Consider the following 26,629-nt stretch of genomic DNA (forward strand, 5'->3'; position numbering starts at 1 on the left):
GGTATCAGGCTTTTCAGAGTAAGTGACAAGTTTTGATGTTCTACAGGTATAACTTTAGTTTTGAAATAAATGTATGATTATTGAAAGAAGACAATTAATATTAAAGTTGCAATTTTAAAGTACAATATGAAATGGTAATTTACTTTAGCAATCAAAATATAAAAAATTCTCCTTAAGATTTATTCCTCAGAGTTACTCAGGAGCAAGGAAAGGATTGATACAAACAAAACAAGAAAAACATAGAACAGTAGAGCTCTAGAGAGCTCAGAACTCTATTAGTCTACAGAAAATCATACAAAGGCTAGGAAGGAACATATCACCCTCGCCCTTAAAATATTGTGTGACCCCATTTTGTAGGGGTTTACTTGACTAGTAAATCTGGACATTCAATATTGTTTGGCAACCTAATGTTTTTCAAACTGATTCAGCTTAGGGCTAAAATTAAATCTAGAAGTAGAGTATTGTTAACAAGTTGTAAGCTGATCATTCTGTTGTCTTGAACAATCCGGGATGTAGAGTATTTCTCGTTGCTCACCAGCTCTGGTATAGAACAGAAAATCAATGAAATTAAATAAAATACCAAAACATTCAGACAGCAAGGAGAAAGAAAACAACATTGGGTTAATAAACGCTGTATTTGGCCAAGTATTGCTAAATGCCGTTCAGTGGACATCCAATTAAGAACACTTATGCTAAAATTTATTCTAACAGAAATTTAATTTCCTTATAATTATTAGGACTAGAAGGAGGAGTATCTATAGTTGAATACTCTATACGATTCAAAATGCAGAATCTAGGGTAATCTGTAACCCTAATTGTATTTAACAACACATTTCCATGCTAAATATACAAGTTCTGGAGATTACTCTCCTCGTAGGAATGTCTGTGACGAACTCTCGAAGTGTGAAATCTTGTCATCATAAATAAAATATAGAATCAGATTTCAAGCTTTGCTAGGTAATTTGATTTTAGTGCTTTTTGGGGCCATATTTAAATAACGATTTGACATAACAAAACGGAGAGGTAATTGTTTTTGGCACATCTCACTTGCTGGGCAGCACTTTCTCCACGAATCCTTTCAGATCTTGCAGCTCCTGAAACAAGTTACAAAACACAGTTACCAATTAACTGTCAAATTAACCCTATCTACCATGTGTGGTGTTGTGCTGTGCTCATTATTATTATAGGGGTAAATTTGTAGAGTACTGCATTCGGTTGATTAGGCTCGAACATTGGTGCATTTTATGAGCGCTGTTATCAAGTTTAGACATTGTTAACACCTGTAAAGATTGTTGAGTGTCCAAGCTTTTACTTTAGTTGATGAAAATATTTAATAAATACTCAAATTTAATGCATGATGAGTGGTTTATCCATGTTTTGTCCTTTTTAGTTAGAATTTAGGTTGGTTCAAATTTGTTTATCCGTCTCTGGATGTTTTTACCAAGTTCCACTGCATTTTTGAAAATCCAATTTTTCTGGTAGGCCTGATACTTTACCCTCCTAATCCTGTAGGTGTTGTATTTCCACACTAGCAAACTGTAAAAGGTCTGAAGGTGCATACATTTCATTGTTTTACCCATAGTTTGTTAACCAAAGTCAACAGAGCAGATTTAATTTATAATTTCACCTAATTTTAAAAGCATCTATTGACTGACACCCAGTTCAATCCCCTCTCACTAGTAACCTACCTCTTCAGAGGAACTGTGCATCATGCCCCTGTACGTCTTGAACTCAGCACTCTTGACCAGAGTTTTGAGGATGGACGCAGTCAGCTGACCCCACTTGTAAGGAACGATCGGATCACAGTCACCGTGGCACTGTATTATCGGTGTGTCCTTGTTGGCGGCGTTTAACACCTGTGAAATAGAAAATACTTTAAAAAAGGTCAAAACTTACTCAGGGGGTTAGCGTGTTTCTGATTACGCAAACATCCTAAAAAAAATTAGGCCTACAGGAACGTTCCATGCCTACAGTACTGTTTAAGTGCACTGAAGGATTAGTATATAGATCCACGTATGTTTTGACATTTTACTATTTCAACGTTGTCTATCTTTCAATTGCTTAATTTACATGCTTCTAACTACAGTGTACTCCTTAACGATATAACATATTGCATTACCTACTATCAACAAAAAATTTTACAAACATACATTGATGAAAAAACAAACGTGTGAGTAGAAAAAAAAACTTAGAATAGCTTATATTCATAAGATCGTGATGCATATATGTGTGATTTTTGAAGGCTTGACAAGTGAGGGATCCACTTTGTATGAATAAGATGATAAACTTGTTTATGGCTGAGATCACTAGGGTCCGGTCAAACCATAAAAAGCTACTATTATTTTCTAACTAAGATTACACATTTTCTTCTTCAATTTTTTGTGATATTGAAAACTCCTGCCAGCTTCTTATTAGTGACTATTAAAACTAAAAGATCATAGTGTTGTATTGAATCTTATATTTTAAAAACTGAAAAGTAAACATTTACAAAACAACATAAACATATAACATGTGAACATGTAATTAAATAAAACATATGTTACTTCTCAATTAGTTCTTCTCAATTTTTGTGTGGAACAGATTGTACTACAACTAAATTTTGTGGAAAATTGATCCTCAACAACCATAAGCTACTCTTTCGGTAAAACTGTATAAAAAATATAAGTGTCCTTGTCAAAACTACAAATACCTTATTGTTACTAATTTTATCACATAAAAGAGTAAATTTAACCATTTCTTTTCACCCAACGATAGTCTATCAATTAATTAATAACAATTATAATTAGCATACTGAGCAAAGTATACCAACCGATGGGAATGACTTGTGTAGAGGGAGCCAACACGACAGAGCCATGACTCCGGCCAGCTTCTTGGGGAAGGTCAGAGCCGAGTATAGGGCAAGAGCACCACCCTGCAAACAGAGTTAACAATCACTGTGGGTTAACTTAGAGACTGCTTTATAATAATATATTGTACTTTGCAACATTTTAACTAAAGGTTTAAATAACCTGGTTACTGTCACAAGATCCCAAGTAGCTGTTCAAACTATACAGTTTCGTTTTAACAGTAACCAGGTAATATTAATCTTCTACAATCAAAATAAACAAGGCAAACAGGGTGTCTAGTTTATTTCCATTATAAAATTCAAGACTAATTCCAGACTTTTCAAGACTAATTCCAGATTTTTCAAGACTAGTTTTTTCCACAATTAGTGGGTGTTGATACCAAAATGTATCGATTCTCGATTCTCGATTCTTGATACCGATACCGATTTTTATAGCTTAACCGAATTTTCTAAATAATACTAGGCCTACACCAACCCCTGTCTTTGACATGTAGTATTATGATAATGTGGTGTTTTCAAGTAAAGAAATAATGCAGCAATAAAAAATTTGAACAAGCAAATTTGTTTTTTTTTTATCATGAAATCTTCCACGTACCGTACGTTTAGACATCATCATTGACTGCAGCGGTTACAGAAACATGATCGTCGTCGTCCGCGATCACGGCAAAATCATGAACATTTCCCGCGGCCGTGTAGACATCATCGTCGTCTCCCACGGTTACGGAAACATCATCGTCGTCGTCCGCGATCGCGGCAAAATCACGAACATTTCCCGCGGCCGTGTAGACCCGCGGTCACAAAAACGTCATCGTCATCTCCCACAGTCACAGAACCTTTATCGTCGTCGTCCGCGATCACGGCAAAATCATGAACATTTCCCGCGGCCGTGTAGACATCATCGTCGTCTCCCGCGGTCACGGAAACTTCATCGTCATCTCCCGCGGTCACGGAAACGTCGTCGTCGTCATTCGCGATCGCGACAAAATCATGAACATATCCCGCGGCCGTATAGACATCATCGTCGTCTCCCGCGGTCACGGATACGTCATCGTCGTCGTCCGGGATCGTGGCAAAATCATGAACATTTCCCGCGGCTGTTTAGACATCACCATCAAAAGCAAATATTATAAAACAAAAATTAACAAATCAAACAATGTAAATAGAACCTCTTGGTCTATTATAAATTCAGAAGTGGGAATAGGATCTAAGAATGTACAAAACATTAATTTAAAAGTAGGTAATAAGTTGAATTCTGACCCTGTATTTATTTGTAACAGTTTTATTGAATATTTTTCAAATGTAACTAGTATAATGTCTAACTTTGAACCAATGTCTGAGAATCAGGTAGACAATGAAATATTTCAGTTTGGTAAAAGGTTTCGATTCAGCTTTGTTAATGAGAATGAAATAGATATAATTATTAATAGTCTAAAGAACTCTTTTAGTATGGGCTATGATGAGGTTCCTGTGGTTCTTCTGAAAAAAGTCAAGACATTTTTACTAAAACCAATCACCCACCTAGTTAATTCTTCTTTGATATCCGGTATATTTCCTGATAAGCTAAAAATTACAAAATTAAAACCACTTTTTAAAAAGGGGGACAGGCAAATGGTGTCAAATTACCGACCTATAGCTTTGTTACCCTCTATATCTAAGATTTATGAAAAAGTAATTTATAATCAATTGGTAACATTTTTTGAAAATAACAATCTGTTTGACAACTTTCAACACGGGTTTCGCAGAGGTAAATCAGTTATAACTGCTGCCACTGATTTTATAGAATCGGTCATTGATAGTCTGGATGGTAAATTTAAGGTAGCGGGTTTGTTCTTAGACCTGCAAAAAGCATTTGATTCAATATCCCATGATTTATTAATTTCAAGGCTTAGTACCTTGGGTATAGAGGGGACTGCTTTAAATTTGCTTAAATCTTATCTCTCTCACAGAAAACAGTTTGTTGAAATTATCTATCATAACCGTAAAAACTATAAAATTCCATATCAATCTTATACCACTGACTTAAAATATGGGGTTCCACAGGGATCCATTCTGGGGCCTCTTTTATTCATTATTTATTTAAGATATTTTCCGCAACTTAGCAATTTAAGTAAACTCTGCTTGTATGCTGATGATACCAATTTGAAAATCATAGCCTCAACAAATGAAGAATTAGAAAGCAAGGCAAAATCAGACATATGCGTTTTAAATGATTTTTTTAACTCCCAAAATCTAAATCTCAATGTGGATAAAACAAGTATCATAAATTTTCAAACTCGAACTACCAGAAATCAACGTCGACCGATTATTAAATTTAATAATAAAACCATTGAAGTTAAGGATAGTACTAAATTTTTAGGATTAGTAATAGATAAAAGACTCAATTGGAACTGTCATGTTGAAAAAGTGCTTTCAAAAGTTTCTTCTGGATTATATGCCTTAACTAGATTAAAAAACTATTGCGAAATAGAAACTTTGAAGTTGGTTTACTTTTCATACATACATTCAGTGATTTCATTTGGGATTTCCCTTTATGGCTCAACCAATAAGAGAAACTTAAAATCTATATTAAGAATGAAAAAAAAAGCTATAAGAATAATTTACAACCTTCCACCTAGAACTTCTGTTAAGAGAATGTTTAAAACAGAAAATATAATGACAGTTTTTGGTATGTATGTTTTTGAAACAGTGGTATCTGTTAAAAACAGATTTCATGAAATAGAGCTGGTTGGAAGGAAACATGATTATCTTACAAGAAATCGAGGCAAGTTAGCATTAAGTCCTCATAAATTGCGCCTTTTCGAAAAAAAACCCAAATACGCTGGAACAAAATTCTATAATAAACTTCCAAAGGACATACAAGCAGAAGTAAATATAAAAAAATTTAAAAATAAACTTAAGAAATTTCTCATTAGCAGGGCTATTTATTCATTTGATGAACTGTAATTGACTTTTCATTCCCTACTAATCAAAGTATGTTTTAACTGTTAGTTTTATGTTCTTTTACAATTTTTCCCATTTACTATTTAAGCATGTATGTTTTATTATAACTTATAAGAAATGTGACACTATTCATGTATATATTTCTAATGTACTTGATGAATAAAGATAATTTGAATTGAATTGAATTGAATTGAATCACCTCCCGCGGTCACGGAAACTTCATCGTCGTCTCCCACGGTTGCGGTAATGTCATCGTCATCTCCCGCGGTCATGGAAAGGTCATCGTCGCCTCCCGTGGTTTCGGAAACCTCATCGTCGTCGTCCACTATCGCGGCAAAATCGTGAACATTTCCCGAGGCCGTGAGGACAATCATCATTGGCTTTCGCGGTTACGTAAACGGAAGACGACGATCGCGGCACAAACATAAAAATTCCCGACTTTGAAATAAAATTTAAGACTAAATCCCGACTTTTCAAGACCATTTTGAAATTCAATACTAATTCCCGACTTTCCCGATTTTCCCGACTACTAGACACCCTGCTTATAGTTTCAAACCACACGGGATCGTTTTGACAGGTTACTGCGTGTAACACGTTCGCTGCGGGTGGATCTGTACTGACCCACGGCGATTGCAACCCTCATGCGGCCGGGTCAGTACTGACCCAAAACCCACACTGCAGTGCATCTATCTGTTGCTTAGTTCGAGCCTAGCGTCCGTCGAAGGCGGACCTACACACGTTAGCATGTAGTAGTGAGTGACATGCTTTTTTTTGTGGGGTAGGTTGGTAATAAATTTACTAATAATAGGTTAAATACCTTATTTACATTATCAATCCTAGTTGTCTTTTCCGATGACTATAGTTTCGGGGCAAACAGCCCCATTGTCAAATCTTCTGTCTTGTTAATTACTGTTAAAAGCATTGGTCATTGCATTCCACAAGTAGTAAATACACACACTGACACACAAAAGATTTATATTTACATGAAACATTTAAAATTTAATACTTTGGCCGGCCTAAACAAAAATTACTAACTTTGTGTGGACTGGTACACTGACACATGTGGACTACATGTGGAATGCAACGACTAATGCTTTTACAGTAATTAACAAGACAGAAGATTTGACAATGGGGCTGTTTGCCCCGAAACTATAGTCATCAGAAAAGACAACTAGGATTGAAGACGTAAATAAGGTATTTAACCTATTTCTAGTATTCTTTATCAATCCAGGGTTGCGATAAATGGATAAGTAAATTTACGCCTCTCGTCGTAACGTAGTTCATCACCACATGTTATTTTCTATTCGTCAGACCCAAATTTTAAAGCCAATTGCCCGGCAATCGGGTTTGTTCGACGCTGTGCCGCACCGGGGATACGCCCGCCGTTGACGGGCCGCAGCGAACGTTTTAAACATTCAATTCTTTTTGCAATGATTTGTTGTCTCTTTTCATTAATTTAATTGTTGATTGGAATGTTCTTATTCACATTTTATAGTTTACTTAGTTCTTGCTTTAGAATTTGGGTGTGAAAATCCTCTGGTTTTGTTTTTTTTAATGAGAGATTTTAGTTTTATTTGTTAAGGCGGTGTTCTGGGATGATGGATATTTAATTTGTCTTACAGTAGACTCCCTCTTATCCGGACTCCGGATAACGGTTTTCCCAGTTAAACCGACGTCCCCAAAAACTAGTTAAAACGGACCACTTAGATGCATACTGTAAACAGTATTTGACTTAAATTTAAGAGAGCATTGTATTTAGACACGTGATGACTGGTCTCAAATCTTTCCCACGAGAACAGTTGTTTCCACTTCCTGCCGACTAGTCCGGTTAAACCTGTGTGATAAAAATTTTTCGGTTAAAAAGATGTAATTTCCGCCTAGTGTAGTCCGGTTAAACCGATGTCCGGTTAAAAGGTGTCCGGATAAGAGGGAGTCTACTGTATGTGGCTGCACAGAAAACATACTACTATAACCCAGAATGCCAACCGCATGGTGAAAAGCATTAAGTGTTTTGAGAGAGCTTTGCCTGGAGAATATTATGGAGAATATTGTAAAATGTAGTTTGCTTGTTATGAATATATTTGGATCAAACTTGGCAAATTTATTTAAGTATACTTAACTATTATTATTTAACTAAAAACCAAATTTAATAGTTTTCTTGTAGCAAAAAACCTAAGTAATCGTTAAACCTAACGTTATTTAAATAGATTTAATTGAAAATCAATTCATCAGACAAATGTACATTCGCTTAGTTGGCAGGTTTGCTGCAGCGGGGGTATTTTATTGTTTGGCTGGATCACTTTGTCTGTAAAATTGAAAATGGACAGTTTTTTTATTAAGTCTGCTTCACTTAAGTGTGTGTGGTGAAGTAGGTCAGCAACACACGGAGGTGTCAAGTTGTGTGCTGAGTTGTTGTGTTGGAAGTAGGTCGTGATGAAATGGCTTAATTGACGTAATTTATTTTATATATGAACTTGGTATGCTTAGCTTCTGTTTATCATAAAATAGTGTTGTTAAGATAAAGATTTGTTTTCCGCATTATTAGTTTAGTTAAGATCCTGTTTAAGTTTAGATTTATAAGAATGTGAAGTCAAGTGCTTGAAAAAGTCTTGGTACTGGTGTCTACTTCAGTTGCAGTTTCTATCTTCTTGATAAAGATTATGTTGCAAAAACTTACAGTTCTTCCTGTTGTGGTTGTGAGTATAGTCGTGATTATATGTTGGTGAATAATCCCTACAAATATAACTGTTTTTTGGGAGGTCACTTTCACAGAAATGTTACTTGTTGGCCATCTTGGTTTTTACCAACGAGGTCAACGAGTCTTAATTAAACTGACTGTTCTACTTGTAGACATGCTGACCTTCAAAAGATGTTGTTCATGTTGTAGGCCTAAACATGAATTTCATCTAATAAAATATTTCAATAAACCTAATTGAGTGAAACGGACCAATGTGTTGATGACAATGCTTGAATGTCAAGTACTGAGTATTCAGCTGTGCATTTTAAATGTCTAACGAGTAAGGGACACGGACTAACAGATAACAAGTTAATTACCTGTGAGAAGCCCCCCAGAAGGATCCTGTCACTAGGGATGCCGTTTTTCTCCTCAGACTCTATAAGTGCGTGGATATTCTCCGCAGCCTTCTTGATCCCCACCTCATCCTCCGGTCCGGACGCCTCCAGAGACTTGAGGTCGAACCACGACGGCATCCTGAACCCACTGTTGAGCGTCACCGGCATCGTCGGACTATGGAAAACAACATGGTGATTCAGTGTCAATATGAATAATGAATAAGTGAATTTATTTCCGTTGAATACAAACTTATTACATATATTGACAGTGTTTGGAAATTGACTGGCCGCTTTTCAAGTAGTGCTGCCAGTTAGAACAAATAAATACAATAAATTATAACAGATTTTGAGTCTAGCATCATGCATTAAAAACTCTCGTGCCACCATTTGGGTATATGCTAAATACATATAGGCTATTAATATAATAAATAATCAACAATATAAGTGTTGCAAATTATAGATGCACAATTAAATAACACTAATCTATATATATAAAATCCAATGTATGTTTGTTTGTATGTTTGTTTGTTTATTTGTTTGTCCTTTATGGACTCCGAAACCGCTTGACATATTGTAATGAAACTTTCAGGATTAAGCATTATTCAAGGATGTTTTGTGTGAAGTTTGGTGCAGATCTGTCAAAAGGGCTCTGCCCCAGTGGCTCTGGAGTTTCCCATGTTAACCTTATGAGTACTCATATTTAAATGGAATAAAAGAATCTTAACAGCTGGTTCCACTAAACAATTTGATTCTGTGATGTTCAATAGCATTAAAAAGCTAATAAGTTTACCAACAGGGTCCAGCACTAAAATTTATGACAGCATCTAATTTGCAATCAAAAGGTGAGTGAGCGTAGCGAACGAACTTCAACCTGGAGGCGAGTTAGCATAGCGAACGAGCTAATCTGAATGCAAGCGAGCGCAACGAACGAGCTCCAATCCAAAGGTGAATGAGGGTAGCGAACGAACTTCAACCAGGTCGTGATTGAGCCATGCGAACAAGCTCATCTTGAAAATGAACGAGCATTTGACATAAAATTTTTGTAATTTTTGTTTAATTCAGTGACCCTCCTCCTCTTAACAAGGGAGTTAAAAGTGGTTTGCTGATTAACGTGTTTCGCAACTTTGCACCCCCACCCTTAGGTTGTCGACCACCTCTGGATGTGACGACATGGGTTTTTAAACACTAACCTAGCCTCCCATTACCAAAATTTAAAAGTCAAAATCTCTAACTCTTTTCATGCATACTCAACTGCACCTAGCGCCTGTACTAAATGGATGAACAAATATAAAATAAAACTTAATACAGAATGAACAGAACATAGCCCAATTAGCGTTTTAACATCTACGAATAGGACTTTACCAACCACTACCTTTAATGTTAAGTTTTAGTAGGAGTAATTTAGTTAACAGTTACTACCTAGACATGATAACCATAGGAAAGCAAATCCCAAACAATATCTACCATTCTGTGCTTGACACTGATGCAAAGCTACTTCTGTTTTAAAGTATTGAGTAAACACGTTTTCCAAATTGTAACCAATGTGTGGTTCCATATAGGTTTTTTTCAACTAGGTCCTAAATGTCAGCCTATACTTGAAACCCAAATATAAATTAAGTTATTGTTTTTGTTTAGTAGTTCACTTATTGAAAACAGGGAATAAAAATAAATTCAGATATGAAGAATGAAATAAGTTATAGTTTGACCGTTACACGGTATGTAGCCATTTGATGCTGATAACTCTTATCTAGGCGACCTTCGACAGTTGAGAGTGATCTGCTCTGTTGCATTGGTATAGTTAACTAGAGAAGGTTGTGTAAAAGACTTTAATGGAAAAGTGTAACCAAACTATCAATTTAAACTATCCATTAAGCATGAATAAAAATATCAACATTATACAATAGCCGCACCATTAAGACTGACATTTCTTATGATTCTTATAAAAATAACTTAAATTTCACTGGACAGTAAAGTTTTATTTTGTAAAACCAACTAGTCTTATGTGAATTCTAATATTGTAAATGACTAGTTTTGTAAATTTATTTTTTGTATAGGCCTTTGAAGCATACATTTCAAAAAATTTTACCTATCGAAACATGAATGATAACAATTAGTTTTAACTTTTAACTTTATACTTTTCTTTTAAAATGCCGACCGTACAAATTCCGGTATTTTAAGCCAAGTATGAATGTAGATAAGTGTGGGATGAGTGGCGCGATCTTACAGTCTTGTTAGTGAACAGGGTTTACTTATTCCTTAGACACAGCTGTTAATTAATAGTCCATACAGTTAATGGCACCTAAGGTTATAATGGACAGGTTATAACGGAATACAAACCACATTTTTGCCTTGTAATTTACGAATAAGTCTAATCATCAGGATAGTACTTTGGATAGTCGTAGTACACACCACGAGATTGATTAGCACGGGATGTCAAAGGTTGAACGTTTTTCATATTTTAAAATCTCATTCTAAAAGAACATTTAATTTCAGTACGAAAAACGTACTATACAAGTTTTAATGCATCAACTTGACACAAAAACAAGAAGACACATCGGTTGCACTGAATGAGAATTAAAGTAAGAATTGTGCAATAATTTGGTTTTTAGAAATTCTCTGTGGAGAGGAAGGTATTCAAAAAAATGCCATGCCTGTTGGTGGGTTAAACTGACTTAAAAATGGAAAACAAAGTACACTCACGCTGTAGGACAGATGACTTTCATGTAGGGCTGACGGATTTCTGTCATCGCAGTGGCCCAACCATGCCTGGAAAGTGACAATGTTTTAGTATAAGGCATAGTGCAAAAATAACAGAATATCTTGTTTTATGAGCTGTCAGATAATTTTGTCTAAGTGTACAGTATACTCCCTCTTATCCGGACACCTTTTAACCGGACTACACTCGGCGGAAATGACATCTCTTTAACCGGGCAATTTTTATCAGCACATTGGTTTAACCGGACTAGATTGGCAGGAAGTGGGTGGTTCTGAAACGACTGTTCTTGTGGGAAAGATTTGAGACCAGTGATCACGTGTATAAATACTAAGTGTCTTGATTTAAGTCAAATATCACGGCAAAAGGTCCGTTTTAACGAGTTTTTGGGGACGTCGTTTTAACTGGAAAACCTGTTATCCGGACTGGCCTTGGTCCCGAGAAATCTAGATAAGAGGGAGTCTACAGTATTTTGTATCACACTCCATGCTTCTGTAATGAGTCGTCACACTGCCTGCTTCCCACTGAAACCGGTTAGAAGAAATCTTTTATTCTAAATCAGTAAAAAAATTTGACAGTTGAGATCATTTGACAGTAGATCATTGGGATTTTAAAAACCTATTGTAGGCTACATTTCATTTGGTATCAAGTTTTAAGAAATTTTATTTCTAGAAAAAAATAGTATACAGATTTAAAGACTAAACATTTACCTTTACAATTTTAATTTTATATAATTACTGGCTTACCCCGTTGTGGCTTTGCTCACGAAATTTAAGTTGAGTTAAGTTAAGTGACCACTTAAGTTCAACTAAGAGAGAACATAATTTTACAATGATAACTGTCCCACTACCAGGAGCTTAGGACTGCTTACTCTGAAACCACCCTAAATAATGTTTTGTTAGATATTCCCACTACATCTCCTTTCACTTAGGTTTAATTACATGCTTAAACCTAATTTTACAATAGTACTGTCAGATCTCCCATAGCTTATTGGAAAGTTATATCTATCTTAAAGTAACATTGAGTAACATAAAAACGTTATACAATGTTTTATAGTGGTTCACTAGGGCAGAGCCCTGACGGAATTTCTTGAAAACGCTTCTTAATGTATTGCTCACTTAGAGACTAATTAGAATCTCCATGCCAATTCCTGAGTTCTTATGGTTAGTACTTTTTGAGATACAGTTATCAGTGAGTCAGTGAGTGGTATTTGATTTTTTTGATTTTTATAAGTATAAGTTAAATTAATTATTTCAGTTGTCCACCGTCCAGTGTGTATAGTCTTGCTTGAGCCTTATCGACTACATTAGCAAACTAAAGCTATCAGGCAGACATTAATGGAGATGATCAAAATGTAATGTAGGCCAAACCTAGTTGAAAATCAATTGTACAATAACTTCAAGGTAAGGAATAGACAGCACAAAACGACACTCAATCACTTGTATCGTAATCTAAGTGTCAATAATTACAGCGACTTCCAAGTTTTTTTAAAAAGTATTATAGATTTAGTTGATCACAAAAAAAAACCTGATAGGAATATTGATAGACCTTATGAATGCTTTTGATAGGAAATGTCACAAAACTCATACTAAAATATGTAGGAGTAGCCTTGAGGTCACATTTTCTTGTGTTTTGGATCATATTTGTCAGATAGGAAGCAATTCATTGAAATCATGCCTAATAAAAACAATTGGCTCGTAAGAAACAGATCATAAATAACCTGATTACAATAAAACCCTAAAATCATTTTGGCATCCCTCAAAGGTTCAATATTAGGCCCTGTTTTATTTCTGTGTTAGATAGATAAGATTCCAAATACACTGTCACGTCTACCTGGCGGAACTATGTGCCAATATGCTGAAGTCAACTTAAAAATTACAGGCAAAACAGTAGAACAGATTGAAATTGATACGTATTTTATAGACCAAATGTTAATAATCTCGAGCTAAACCAAAATAGAAACGTTGATCTTTTTGGAATCTGATGAAATCAAATAAGATGAGAAAAATAGATTTTTAAGGTTTAAAAATTGATAAGCACATATTCTGGCAGGACCACAAAGATCATGTCTGCTCAAAGATTAATGCAAGGGTATTTTCACTGAAAAAGTTGTCTTATCTATATAACATCAGTACGGTACTTTAAAAACAATATACAGGGTGGCGCAAAAGGATGGTCAAATTAGAACTGCGTAGTACTAGTAGGGGAGGGAGGGTATGATCTACTGCCGGCCGTCTGTAAGTCGACCATAGTATCCAATTTTCCATAAGATGGCGCAGTGGACGGTCGAGCATTGTGTTTTTGCTTTGGAACATTTTTTTTAGAAACAGTGAATCTTTTATTAGGGTGCAACATTTTGGTGTAGCCCGTATTGGACTGGTTCCTGATCGCAGATCAATATCAAGTTGGGTGACTGCATTTTGGACAACAGGGTCCGAATAATAAGAGAATGATACAGGGTGGTGCAAAAAGGATGGTCGGTTTTGAAATGAATATAATGCAAATGATTTATACATAAATTTTACTAACTTGCATTTCTCAACACGTTCAAATGCCCCATTGCAAAACCCGCCTAATCTTGTAAGTTTCTAACCTTGTAAGTTAGAAAGTTGCTAGTTGGCTATGTCAATCAAACAAACTACAGTATAACAATAAAAAAAATAAAAAAATCAAAGAACGTTCTTAAATAACAAACTTTCTTAAGTGGTCAATTTACTGGACTTCCACGAACAGCAGTTACTCCCAGAAAACATATAGACCGTAAGAGTGCAGGGCTTCAAAGTCCGCTACGTTCTTTTGATGCTTAATTTTTATTTTTAAATTGTTATAGTTTGATTGACATAGCCTACTAGCAACTTTCTAACTAACAAGGTTAGAAACTTACAAGGTTAGGCGGGTTTTGCAATGGGGCATTTGAACGTGTTGAGAAATGCAAGTTCGTAAATCATTTGCATTAAATTCATTTCAAAACCGACCATCCTTTTTGCGCCACCCTATATCATTCTCTTATCAACAGCCACATTAAATACGGTATACCTTTTTGGGGCTACAACAAAGAAAAATCTAACTCGAATCCTCAAAGTACAGTAAAGGATATTAAAAAAAAACTAGTGTACATGTTGCTCGAATTCGAGCAATTGTAAAGTATTACAGGATTTGCAAACCAATAACAATCATACTAAGCTATCAACATTTCAACAAAAACACACCTACCTTCCCTGTAGCAGCAAACCTAAGTACTCATATTAAAATTAACTTAATGTTATTTAAATAGGAAAAAAATTACCATTTTAAGGGAATAATTAATCTTTGTATTAATTAAGCCAGGTAAATGGAAATTCGCTTAGTCTGAAGGTTTGCTGCGGATACACAATTTTAATAACAGCAAAGATTGAAGAATCTGAATTATTACTTATGGATACCATCAATACATATTTCACTCTTAATTTATGACAACAGCTGGAGTTCCATAACAAATTTTGTTTCCCATGTTAATCTTATGGATAAATACGAAACTTTAAAGGGCCCCAGGGCCCCACTCTCTAATTATATCCTTAAAAAGAAAGTTTCCTGCACAACTTCACGTTACGCTCTTTCCAATGACACCAAAAACATGTCAATTGGTTCAGTAGTTTCGGAGGAGTAATTGTCACAAAAAACCTGCTTGCGTATTAAATAAGTAAATAGATAAGGACTAAGGACTAAAAAATAATTACAGTGTTTTAATCCATTTAACAAATTTAAAAACACTAACAGTCTTTGCCTGTACACATCAATACATTTTCAAAACTGCTCTCATTGCTGATGAAAGTATAACGAATAACGTAGAATTATGCTACAATACTAGAGGAAAAGCCTTAAGAGAAAACAGTCACAACCATCTTTTCTTTCCCAATAACAAGCCCAACTGTCCAAATGAAGGTTCTTGTATTTTCTTCCTAATAATTTAATGACCATTGGCAGCATGAAATTAAAAAAATTATTTAAAAATGGTGCTATAGAAATTGCTCCTTACTCAATTAAAGAGGAGTTTCCTCATGATTTAAATTCTTTCCATTGTTCTATTCTCACAATTATTGAATAAATATATTGAAATAGAAAAACTATATAGAAATCAAGTGGGCACAAAGTAACTTACTAAGCTGATACAGTTTTAACGTAAATTAATTAACAGAGTTGTAAGTAAGCTTGGTATGAAATAAAGCTAATAAATTATTATATCAAATTATAAAAAAAAGGTTTCTTACCCTGTGTCTCCCAGCCCATGGAGAAAGATTAACTGAAACAAAAACAAAATCTTTTAAGTACCGGTATGCAAAGGAGTAGGAAAGAGTGAACTTACAAAACTATCACTTACAATTGAATGATTTCAAACTTTAATTCAAAATTACAGTAGACACCCTCTCATCCGGACACTTTTTAACCAGACTACACTCAGCAGAAATGCCATATCTTTAACCAGAGAATTTCTATCAGCACATCGGTTTAACCGGACTAGATCGGCAGGAAGTGGGCGGTACTTAAACGACTGCGAAAGATTTCAGACCAGTGATCACGTTTCTTAACACAATGCTCTCCTAAATTTAAGTCAAATATCGCAGTAAACAGTTCGTTTTAACGAGTTTTTGGGGACATCGGTTTAACCGGAAAAACCGTTATCCGGACTGGCCTCAGTCCCGAGGAGTCTAAGAGGGAGTCTACTGTACCCTCACTGCTGTAAGAGGGAGTCTACTGTCGGTTAACCGGGGTTCTGCTGTAAATATAATTGACCTTATTACAGCCAATCAACCAAAAGAATGTCAATTGAAGCAAACTAAATTGGGACTGACAGATAATGCAAGATAGGGGTAGTACTTGAGTAAAATAAATGCCTCAAATTTGTAATTAATGTGGTGACAATGGTGGTACCATGTAGGCTACATTATCAATTACGAATATACAAATGGACAACTTTATGCGACAATGGAAAAGTCGGGAAATATAAGAAGAAAATAAAAAACAAGGTCAGCTTTTAAAATTTGTTTTTTTTTAAATATTCATAGGCCTAAAGAGTTTTTATTATGCTATGTTCCCATCCCATATAACATTGGATATGTTCTTAGAAAATGTGGACTGTCTGAGAAGAATGCAGACTATAAATTGTTTGCCTTCAGAACTAACTGAGATAAGGGGAAAGGAAAGTTTGAAACACAATGAGGGGTGTAAATCTTAGGCTTTTAGTACCTTGATTAGGTATACCTGATGTTCAACAACAAGCTTGGAAGCACTTAAAAGGGTATGTAAAAAATCCCACTAAGTATGTGACTTCCAAAAAACACTCAGCCAATTTTCAGAAAGACAACTTCATTTGTACAAAATATAAAAATGTATTTTTTAAGATTCTCAAAAATTCCAGTTTATTGATTGATGAAACAAAATGGTAATTTGGGAGCCAGGTTGTTGGCCTCGCCTTTAAAGTTAAAAAGTCACACTTTTTTCACAGGGAAATCAATTAATGAAGCTTTTTTACTAACAGGGCAAAGGTGTCATACAGTAAAACCATGATTTGGTCCTATCCACAAATAAAAGTGTCCCAATTAAATTAGTGGTGTTTAAGGTAACACAGTACTCAAATATAAAATATAAAAAAAAATTTTTTATTATTTAGTTTTGTAGAACAGACTTTTCTGAACACGTAGATACCGTGATAAAAATTAAGGAAGAAAAAAATTATTTTTAAAATTTTCAGCTACTTTTATAAACTATTGCAGCCTAATTTAGCATGCCCAAATCATCACACAAAAATCACAGTTTCCATGACAACCAAAAACCTTTGATATAAAAAAATATTTTATGTTAAAAAATTACAAAATATTTTATACAATTTTTAAAATCATACTAACAATTTAATTTTGCTCAAAAACTTTTTTTGCTTCATATTATTGTTGGTAATAATGTATTAAACTTAGTAAAAAATTTCAAGTTGATAGGTTAATATTTGTAAAAGTTAGGTGTACCTAAAAACTGTCATTTTAACATGGGCGGGATAGGGAGTACTGTGTCACCTTAAAGAGCACCCCACTCAAAGATAAAAAAAAGGCATAGGCAGGCCTACCTATCTTACTCATCACCAAGTTCAATCACAAAAAAATTTAAGTGATCAAACTAATTTAGAATTACTTAATTTGCACTAGAAAAGAAATGTTAAGATGTAAAAAAGGGTTGGAAAAAGTGTGATACAATATCTTAATGATAATGATATAAGTGTATGTTTAGTAAGTTATACGTTTTACCATAAGATTTTAGAATACACTGACTCTGACTTTCCACCAGGAACCAACTGTAAGGCATTGAAGATTGTGTCAGCATTTATTTTGCATTTTTTAAATGTATGTTACAAGTTATTCTAAAAACAACATTTAATGTTAGAAATTCATTAGAAATTGAATTATAAATCAACATTAGACCTAAAATGTAGCTACAGTACGTAGGCCTATAGTTAAACAAATTTCAAGAATTTAGAATAAATTGTAGCAGAACAATTCTATTGTGAAAAACCCTTCCTGCAAAAAAAAAAAAAAAAAAAAAAAAAATAGAAACAAGTAGTGACCGGATGTGGCCTACAATACAAATTTTACACTAAAATATTTTAACCGTTAAAAAAAAACTTACAGCCATTTTGGACACACTTGATAACACTCAGTGGAATATGTGTTTAACAATGGATTCACAAATGAAAACTTAAAACGGATATCTCGTGGTGTTGGTGGAACTAAGTTAAGTGTTATTTATTATCTGATTGGATTGTAGAGAAATATCAGTAGGCTACTGATAATTTTTTAGTGGCAGGGATAGTTAACTTAAAAAGTTCATCGTTTGTACATGTGGAAGCTTATTGATGATTCAGACTCAAACGCCTGTACAGTTTATATTTGACAAAATTGGTGATGGAATAAATTATAAAGGTATAGCCTACTTAACAATAGAATCAGACAGGACATAAATGATTAAGAATCAGTTTTTTTAAAACCTTAAATAATACTAAATAATCTAGAATAAGAGTGTAAACATTTTGGATTCATTGTGATATCACAGGTTTTTCTGGGCCTATCAAATAGAATAAACTCACTACAGTAAAACTTAGTGAGTGTATGCTTAGTCTATTTTAATTATGTAATATTAAACATTAAAACTAAACTTGTAATACTTTCAACTCACAAAATTACAAAATTATTGTTTAAATGAGCTTAAAATATTTCGTGCTAAATTTTAATGACAAGTAACAATGAAATCAAATCTATTAATTTTTACTTGCATGATCTAATAATAGATTGAAATTGAAAGGTAAATTTAACATAAAGTTATTGGCTCAAAGAGATTATTGTGGTTTTAAACTTAATCCAGAGTCCTTGAAGTCAAAGTAGACCAGGTATTCAATTTGAATCTGTATGAGAATAAAGTCAGCTGATATTCAAGTGGTATCCAGATCGAATCCCATCGAGGACTCTAACTTGTTGCCAAAGATTTTGCTTAGAATGAAATGAAAAATGTCTTTATTTAAGAGGCAAAGTTAGGACTAGCAAGTCCTCTCTACCACTTAACCTCTAAAACATAGCCTAAATATAGGCCTAACTAAAAAATCAAATAATATAAAGTACCATAGGCTATTATAAACATATTGAAATTAAATTTACTAATCCAAAAAGTCCATTCACACAAGCCGCCAACAACCCGCCACACCAGCGCCAGAGACTCATTCACGACTGCTGCTCAAATCATAGATTTTATCTCTGCCCCAAACCCTGCACGGTTCTTGATAGAATGCGATTTCTTTTAACTGTACATCACTTGTTAGAATTTGAGGCATTAACTTAACTTAAGTTACCGGTATTTACTTAATAATTTTATTTTATGAACAGAATTTAATCTTCATTCAATTTATATTAACTTATAGGCCAGTTTGGTTAGTTAGGTTAAGGTACGGTACTTAGGTTATGACAAAAACTGTCGGTCGCCTAATCCACGTCCTGTTCACTTACCAGACGGGTATCCTCTGCCTTACCTAAAAGCAGAGGATTCACGTCCAGTGGATTAGGTGTCCAGCATTTACTGTCATAACTTAACTTAAGCTGATAATAAAAATCGAATGAAGGTTAAATTCTGTTCATAAAATAAAATTAAACCCCTCAAAATCTAACAAAAGATGTAACTAACAGTTAACTTAAGAAGAAATGGTATTCTAAGCAAAAAAGTTAGTGTCACCGATGAGATTCGACTTAACTTAGATACCTCTTGTACAGGGTGAGGCAGTGGAACGGCACGATTTAAAAAAATCATGAATAATTTATTTAGAAGAAAAAGATAGTTGTTTTAACATAAATCCTAAGTAGGGGCCTACATGAGTGAAAATTAACGTTTCACCTTAAAAATAAAAATATTGTTTAGGCCTAATACAGTGTCAGTAAAATGGCATATTAGGTTTTGCACACATTTTTGAATTGAAATGACCCCATGACGGTTTTTAGCGTTTCCATCAAGTCTGCAATCGTTTTATAGCGCTTTATCGTGCTAGCAGTGGCTTCAAAGTTATTCACCCAAAGGAGGGTAGCTTTCCTTGATGGCACAGGAGCCCGCTGCGATAGACTGAACTCACAACAAAAAGCGCGCTGAGCACAAACCATTATATAGGCCTACACGTTTTTATAAATATGCCTTTCCAGCAAACGTGTGTTGTGCACTCGTCCAACGCTCCATGGCTACTGAAATTTCCACTTTTCTAGACGGCTATGGCCATTTCCCCCGTACTCTGATAACTTAGCCCCCAATTCCTTGTCAGCTGGTATAGGAATCATGCCGTTTCACTGCCTCACCCTGAACCGATTGCCACGAAACTTGGTACATACGTGTAGAATGTCATGGAATAGGTTGTACATTAGCTGAGTAAGCTCTATCCACTACACCACGAACACCGACGGCTTATCGTATCGTTGTGGTAAAATAAGGTAAATGGTGTTCCAGGCCCCCACAACCCGGTGACGTCACCGCCGGACGCCTAACTTAAACTTAATCCACGTTCGGTTACCGGACGCATATCCTCAGCGTAGCCTAACCTAAAACTAATACCTATACAATTCAGTCATGGAAAACATCAATAAGTTAGGCCTAGGCCTACTTGGCTAAAATATCTCGATGTTCTACAAAAACATTGGTGCTCTAAGTACCATCGATGTTTAAAACCATAGACTAGGCCTATCGATGCACATCCCTAATTAACTTAGGGCTGCACCATAGTTTCGGTCCTATACTCACATAACTCTCATATTACTGCAGTTTGGTTAAGGTTAGGTTTACTTAGTTTAAAACAGTTTCATTTTAAAATAAGCTGGTAGTTAATGTAGGCCTATAATAGGTTAAGGTAGGACGTAAACTAAAGTGCAACCTAACTTAGTATCAAAAAATGGCCTAACTTAGTCCTGGCTATTTGTAGGCTAGGCATTTGATGAAACAGGTCATGTAAAAAAACTTGTTAAGTTACGGAACTTAAAGTCATAAAAACAAGTAGGCCTAAGTTATAACTTAGCTTAGTATAAATTGCCAAACGTTAAAATCACTTACCGTAGCGGTCTGTTTGGCTGTGGCAGCAATAACCACGGGGGTTGCCGATGCCATTGTGGTGGATAAACTTGCTACCGAGTTGACACTGGAAAGGCCTAGTCCTAGAGAAAAACAGGAAGGCTACTTTCGAAACAAACTTTTATGTTATCCCACTAAATTCAAAAGACCTAAATTAAGTTACTAGTTTCCGATAGCTTGATGATATTCTCGACTCGAGTATTTTGCTTCACGGCAAAAAGTCAAAACGAATTACGTCACTTGCACATGCTCACTACTTCTACAAATTACAAAACTAAACTACTAAATAAATAAATGACGACAATCTGAATCTGAGAATCATGTGTTTGTTTTTTCGTTGACCTTTTTGTAAAATTGTTTCAAATTAGACAGTGTTGCCACAACAGTTGTCACGCAGAATACCCTTTTTACTGTAAGTTACATTAAGAGAGTATGTTTAATCTATGGTTACTTCAAACGTAACATGGACGTACAACCATTTATGTATGATCAATAAAAACTAAATAAGCAGGATTTGGAGAACAGTAAAATACCCCACCCAAGAGGTAAAAAATATGCGTCTATATGCATATAGCTTGGTATTAAATTATAAAACGAAACCCCAATTTCTTGGTAGCCGGATGGTGTCTAATTCAAGTTACGTTAACCGATTACGTTATTTTATGCTCTACATATTTCGAGCTATAATAGCAAATCTTCAGCTCACACTCACAACAATAAATCCCATTGATAGATTTTTTCGAATACTGCATCATCTATCATGCTTTCATACAGTACATGGATTAAGCCACGGCCACCTTTAACGAAATTAACATTGCTCTTATGGCGGGTAAATCCAAGATATCCGTTAGCTTTCAAGGACTCCCTTGGGAAACAAATTTAAAACTACAAAAAACATTTCTATTCTCACAGTATACTAGACATATTTAAATTATAATCACTTTGGTGTTTGGAAACATATTTTTGGATGATAAATAACTCTTCATCGGTTGTTTGAAATTATCCAAGATAATTGATAGCCTCCATCATGAACTCCAGCATTATCGGACAATGGGAACGGGGGTTTATGGGGTAAAAATGGGGTGTTTTCCCATTTTTGATCCTAAAAATATAACATTTTGCAATTTCTGTCCAAACCATTTCGCAGGGATTAAAAAATTAATTTTGTATATTAAAGCGTACTCATACGCTTGATCGTTCAAGTGAAAAAAAACCTGTAAATTTAGAATCCCCAAGTTATTATTATTTAGAATAAGAGTAAATTGCTGTAGTTTGTTTATGACACTTTCTTTTAACAAATTTGGAAAGTTTATTAATTTTATAGGTACTATACTATTAACGTTGAACTAAAAGACTTTTCCCTTTAGCAGTAAACCTAAGTACTCACTCAACTTATGTTATTTAAAAAGGCCTAGGGAATAAATATAATATGTTAAAGGTGGAAATTATGTTTTTTGTAGCTAGCGACTCGACAAACTTTACTCAGGCCAACCTTCTGAAATCCAGAGACTCTGGCTAAAACCCGGATTGCCTCAAGATGTTTTATTATAACCCTTTTTTAAAAATTTAGTTTCATTGGTAGCCAGCGCCTTTACAGCCCGACCCGCTAAAACAGTGACAAAGTGCCTGAGGGGCTAGCCATAGCTGACCTCTACCTATGTTAATGTAATTAATAATGCTAATTTGTTTCTTAAATTATAGGTAACTAATGTGTGTAGCAATTGTAATGCTGATCGGTTAATAAATTGTTATAAAAAAAAACTTTACCTATAAGAAAAATGATGTTTTCCATAACAGCTGGCACAACACAACGCAATCGACAACTGGTTCAGATAAAGTAATAAAATCTCCTGATGTTGTCCACTATACACTCAAAACTGTGCGAAAGAAACCGGTTCGGATGTTCTCACCTACACTGGATGACCAGCCGGATTTACGGCAAGGAATGTGCCAATCATTCATTGCTTGCTTTCTCTTAGGAAAGACCCCCCCCCCCCATAACTGAGCTACAGTACCTCTAATCTGTAACTGAATAAGGTTTATCTGTATTCATTGCTGGAATGGAATGGTCTATTAAGTATTTTATACAATACTATATCAACACTGTGAGGGCCATTTCCCCAAATAATACATCAACCCGTTAAGTATTTATATTTAAAAAGGTGAAGAAATAACTAATAATACTATTTATTTACTGTGAGTACTGTATATACCTCCGAATAAATTATTACAATATCTATATAATTTAACTATTTATTTATTTATTTCCCAACGGTTTACACCAGTTTACAAGAATATATACAATGTTGTGGATGGCAAAAATCATGCAATGAAGGGGTAGTACAGTGAGTGGTGTAACAGCAAGAACATAATATACTAAATAACAATTAACAAGTAATAAGTAAATAGATACTAAATAAATAAAATCTTGAATGATAACAATGATAATAATTAACAATGATATTTTATGAACTTATGTACCTATCCATTTTAAAATATATTCTTTCGTTAATACATCGTTATAACATTTACAGTGTGTGCTAATTAATTGTTAACACTTATCGATCCATTCCAAAATTTAGGTGGTTTGAGAGGAAGTTCCCCCTTTTTTTCTATGTACCTTGACAGTGTTTTTATGACAGTGTATTTTATGTATTTGTTGCATAAAAAACATAGAAAAAAATCAACAGTTTAAGGGTTGTATGATTACAAATGTATTTTTAGTTTCTATCTTGAAACCAAAATTTTAATATCCAGTTCTGAATCAAAGAAAACAAGTCATTAGAACATTGAACATTTTGTATTTAAATTAACCAATTATATGCAAGCGGGTGTTATTTTTCCAATAAATTTGGCCACATGACCAAACGCAGAACTGATGAAACCTAAACTTAGGTGTAATTAAATTTTAAGGTTACATTCAAAGTATAGTGTAGAGTAATTTTAAAAATTCCACGATTTTTTTCAAATTTGGTATCAAAATGATCAGGAGATTAAAATATATCCATTAATACCATCAGATTTTTATATTTTCTTCAAGAAAAAATATTGCTCAGAGATAGTGGAGCCAGTAGTATGACTCACCGGCACCGGCCAGGTCACCGACTGCCCGAGCAGCTCCAAGCACGCACAATAGACTCAAGGGATAAGGCAAGACCGCACTAAGGCTATTAGTGCGCTTGACTGGTTCCCCCCTGGTTCTGCCTCACTTTGGGTTGAAGTTTACTATACCTAAAAATCCTTTGCCTGCTTTGGTGAGCGTAGCCACAGGGTCCCAGGCCGACCCCTCATTAATCCTGGGACTCTCTGGCTGCAGTCGCCTGGAGAGGATTAGGTTCGGGTTTAACAAATGTTTACAAGGGGTACCGTATTTCTATCTTTCACGATAAACTTAGTAAATTTAGTCACTATTTAACCAAGTAAAGTGAGTGATGAAAGCATTGTCACTTAAAATTTGAACAAGTTCCATATATGTTGTTTGCACTCATTATGTTCTCATTTCCCCCTAATTTGGCCTTGCCGAATCTAATAAAATTATTTTCAACTCAGAAAAATGAACCAAAAAGGTCTAATTCGTAGGGACGCTTTTTGAGAGATTTTCAAATGCATACATTGGTAGTGTGATACATCTATTTAAAGGTCTAATCACCCCAATAATTTTGGTGCTAATAAAAATTAATTCTCTTTAACAGTATTTACAGGGTGGGCCAAAACGTTTAAAAATGACTTTAAAGTTAAGTACCGTTTAACTAACTACTGAACGAAACAGCGCCAAATTTATTTTCAAGCATATTCTTTAGCTACTCTTTAAGACAACTTGTAGTAAGGGGATTTTTGTGTTAATAAAAAAATATCTCAAACTTTAAGATTAAAAAGAGGTTGAACACTCAACATTCTCAAATACCAAGGTATAACAAACATTGAAAAATAACTGAATGATTTCTCTTGATTATTTTGGATGATAGACTGGATATTTGAAAGCAGAAATAATCAACCTGGACGTCTGTCTGTAGTCTAGAATAGAAGGCCCTGGCGGCGCCTGCCCCACCGGCGACGTCCGCCAAAAGGTCATCGTCATTAGGATTGGGTTCAATTATTTTGTCATTTGTTGTGATTGTGTGGGCCATAACAACCTTCGAGTCACGGCGGCTACCGGACTGCACCATCGATATCGTGACCTTCGCCGGCTCCACATCGCCGTCCGATAGTTATAGCATAGATGAAGAAATATATTAATCATCATACAGTAATATAATCACCACGGACGGCCCGCGCAACACATCGTGCAGGCCCAACTAAAATCTCCCACGGTTTTATACACGCGGCTGCCTATCTCATTATATTTACTTCATCTATGGTTATAGTTCAAGGATCGACCTTTGAAATTAGTGGGTAATTGAGTGATCTTTATGTTTTCGTGTTCGAAAGTAGTGGGACATGATAAAAGATGGAACCCTTTTCAAAATGTTGCAGCCTGGATGTGTAAAGTTGTACATTTATTCAAATGTTCGTATTAAATAAATATTTTTGAATTAATGTATAATTTTATAGCTTATGACAATCTCCAAGTTACCACGACTTCAGTTCAAGTCTGATAGAGCTCACATATTTTGAACAATCTTTAGCACATAATATGGTTGATTCGACTGGGTCCGCTTGATGAAATCGAATTGACAATGAATCAAACATAAATAAGTCTTAACCTCAGTTTTGATTTTTTATTTCTATTTGTATATTTAACACTAAAGCCATCTTTTAAGTTTTTGAACGGGAATGACCAACATGATTTTTTTCAGTTTACTTAAATTATGAACCAAAAACATGATTCAACAATAAACAATAAACTCGATAGCCTGATAAAAAAGTTTATCAAAAGTTCTTATTAAAATAGATTTGGAATGTTATGAATGTGTTATGGAAATGTTACATTATGTTATGGAATGTTACAGATTACTTGTTATGAGGATCAGAATACAATTTTATTAAACAAATACCATTCCTTCTATCCATTTTTCCTACCAATTTAATATATTCAAGAAGGGTTGAACTATTTATTCATAATTTACATTAATGTAGAAATTAGTTAGTTAAGCCTAACTAGGCTAGTAACCAAATAAATAGTTATGCTTTTATATGTTGGCTATATTTTTATTTATTTGTTTTGCAAAATAGGCCATTGACATAGACCTGCCACAAAGTGAATCATTATATTGATATTGTTTTGTATTAACAGTAGCAAAGTTATTAGATTTCGTAATTTGAATAGGGTTGGTTTTTATTTACGGTTCGAAAGTACTTGCATGCGTTTGGATTAGGCCATGAAATAGAGACATTTTTTCTCCCAAAGAAATAACTTTATGCACATTTTTAAATTAAATTTAAGGTAATATTTTTTACACTATTTGCTTTGTACAAATTCGTAATGATCCTTTACTTTTAGATAACCT

General features: G+C 34.5%; 1 protein-coding gene across 1 annotated transcript; it reads right to left on the reverse strand.

Moving 5' to 3' along the window:
* Nucleotides 1–616: 616 nt before the first annotated feature.
* Nucleotides 617–21,409, reverse strand: LOC129004226 (acyl-protein thioesterase 1-like). The gene is made up of 7 exons (XM_054432713.1): nucleotides 21,165–21,409; nucleotides 15,818–15,849; nucleotides 11,558–11,623; nucleotides 8,840–9,032; nucleotides 2,810–2,911; nucleotides 1,689–1,856; nucleotides 617–1,094 (listed from the first exon to the last, which is right to left on the reverse strand). The coding sequence occupies exons 1-7, from the start codon at nucleotides 21,216–21,218 to the stop codon at nucleotides 1,044–1,046; spliced, it is 666 nt and encodes a 221-aa protein (XP_054288688.1). The 5' UTR covers nucleotides 21,219–21,409; the 3' UTR covers nucleotides 617–1,043.
* Nucleotides 21,410–26,629: the final 5,220 nt, after the last annotated feature.

This window comes from Macrosteles quadrilineatus, unplaced genomic scaffold (genome assembly GCF_028750875.1).
Source record: "Macrosteles quadrilineatus isolate MER2022 unplaced genomic scaffold, UCM_ALF_1.0 Scaffold_9__3_contigs__length_116548681, whole genome shotgun sequence".
In the NCBI taxonomy this organism is placed as follows: Eukaryota; Metazoa; Arthropoda; class Insecta; order Hemiptera; family Cicadellidae; genus Macrosteles; species Macrosteles quadrilineatus.

Coding starts and splice junctions, on each gene's coding strand:
- LOC129004226 (XM_054432713.1), bottom strand. CDS start 21,218: ATGGCATCGGCAACCCCCGTGGTTATTGCTGCCACAGCCAAACAGACC. Junction 11,624..15,817: donor CATGGGCTGGGAGACACAGG/GTAAGAAACCTT, acceptor GTCACTTTCCAG/GCATGGTTGGGCCACTGCGA. Junction 9,033..11,557: donor AAAGTCATCTGTCCTACAGC/GTGAGTGTACTT, acceptor TGTTTTCCATAG/TCCGACGATGCCGGTGACGC.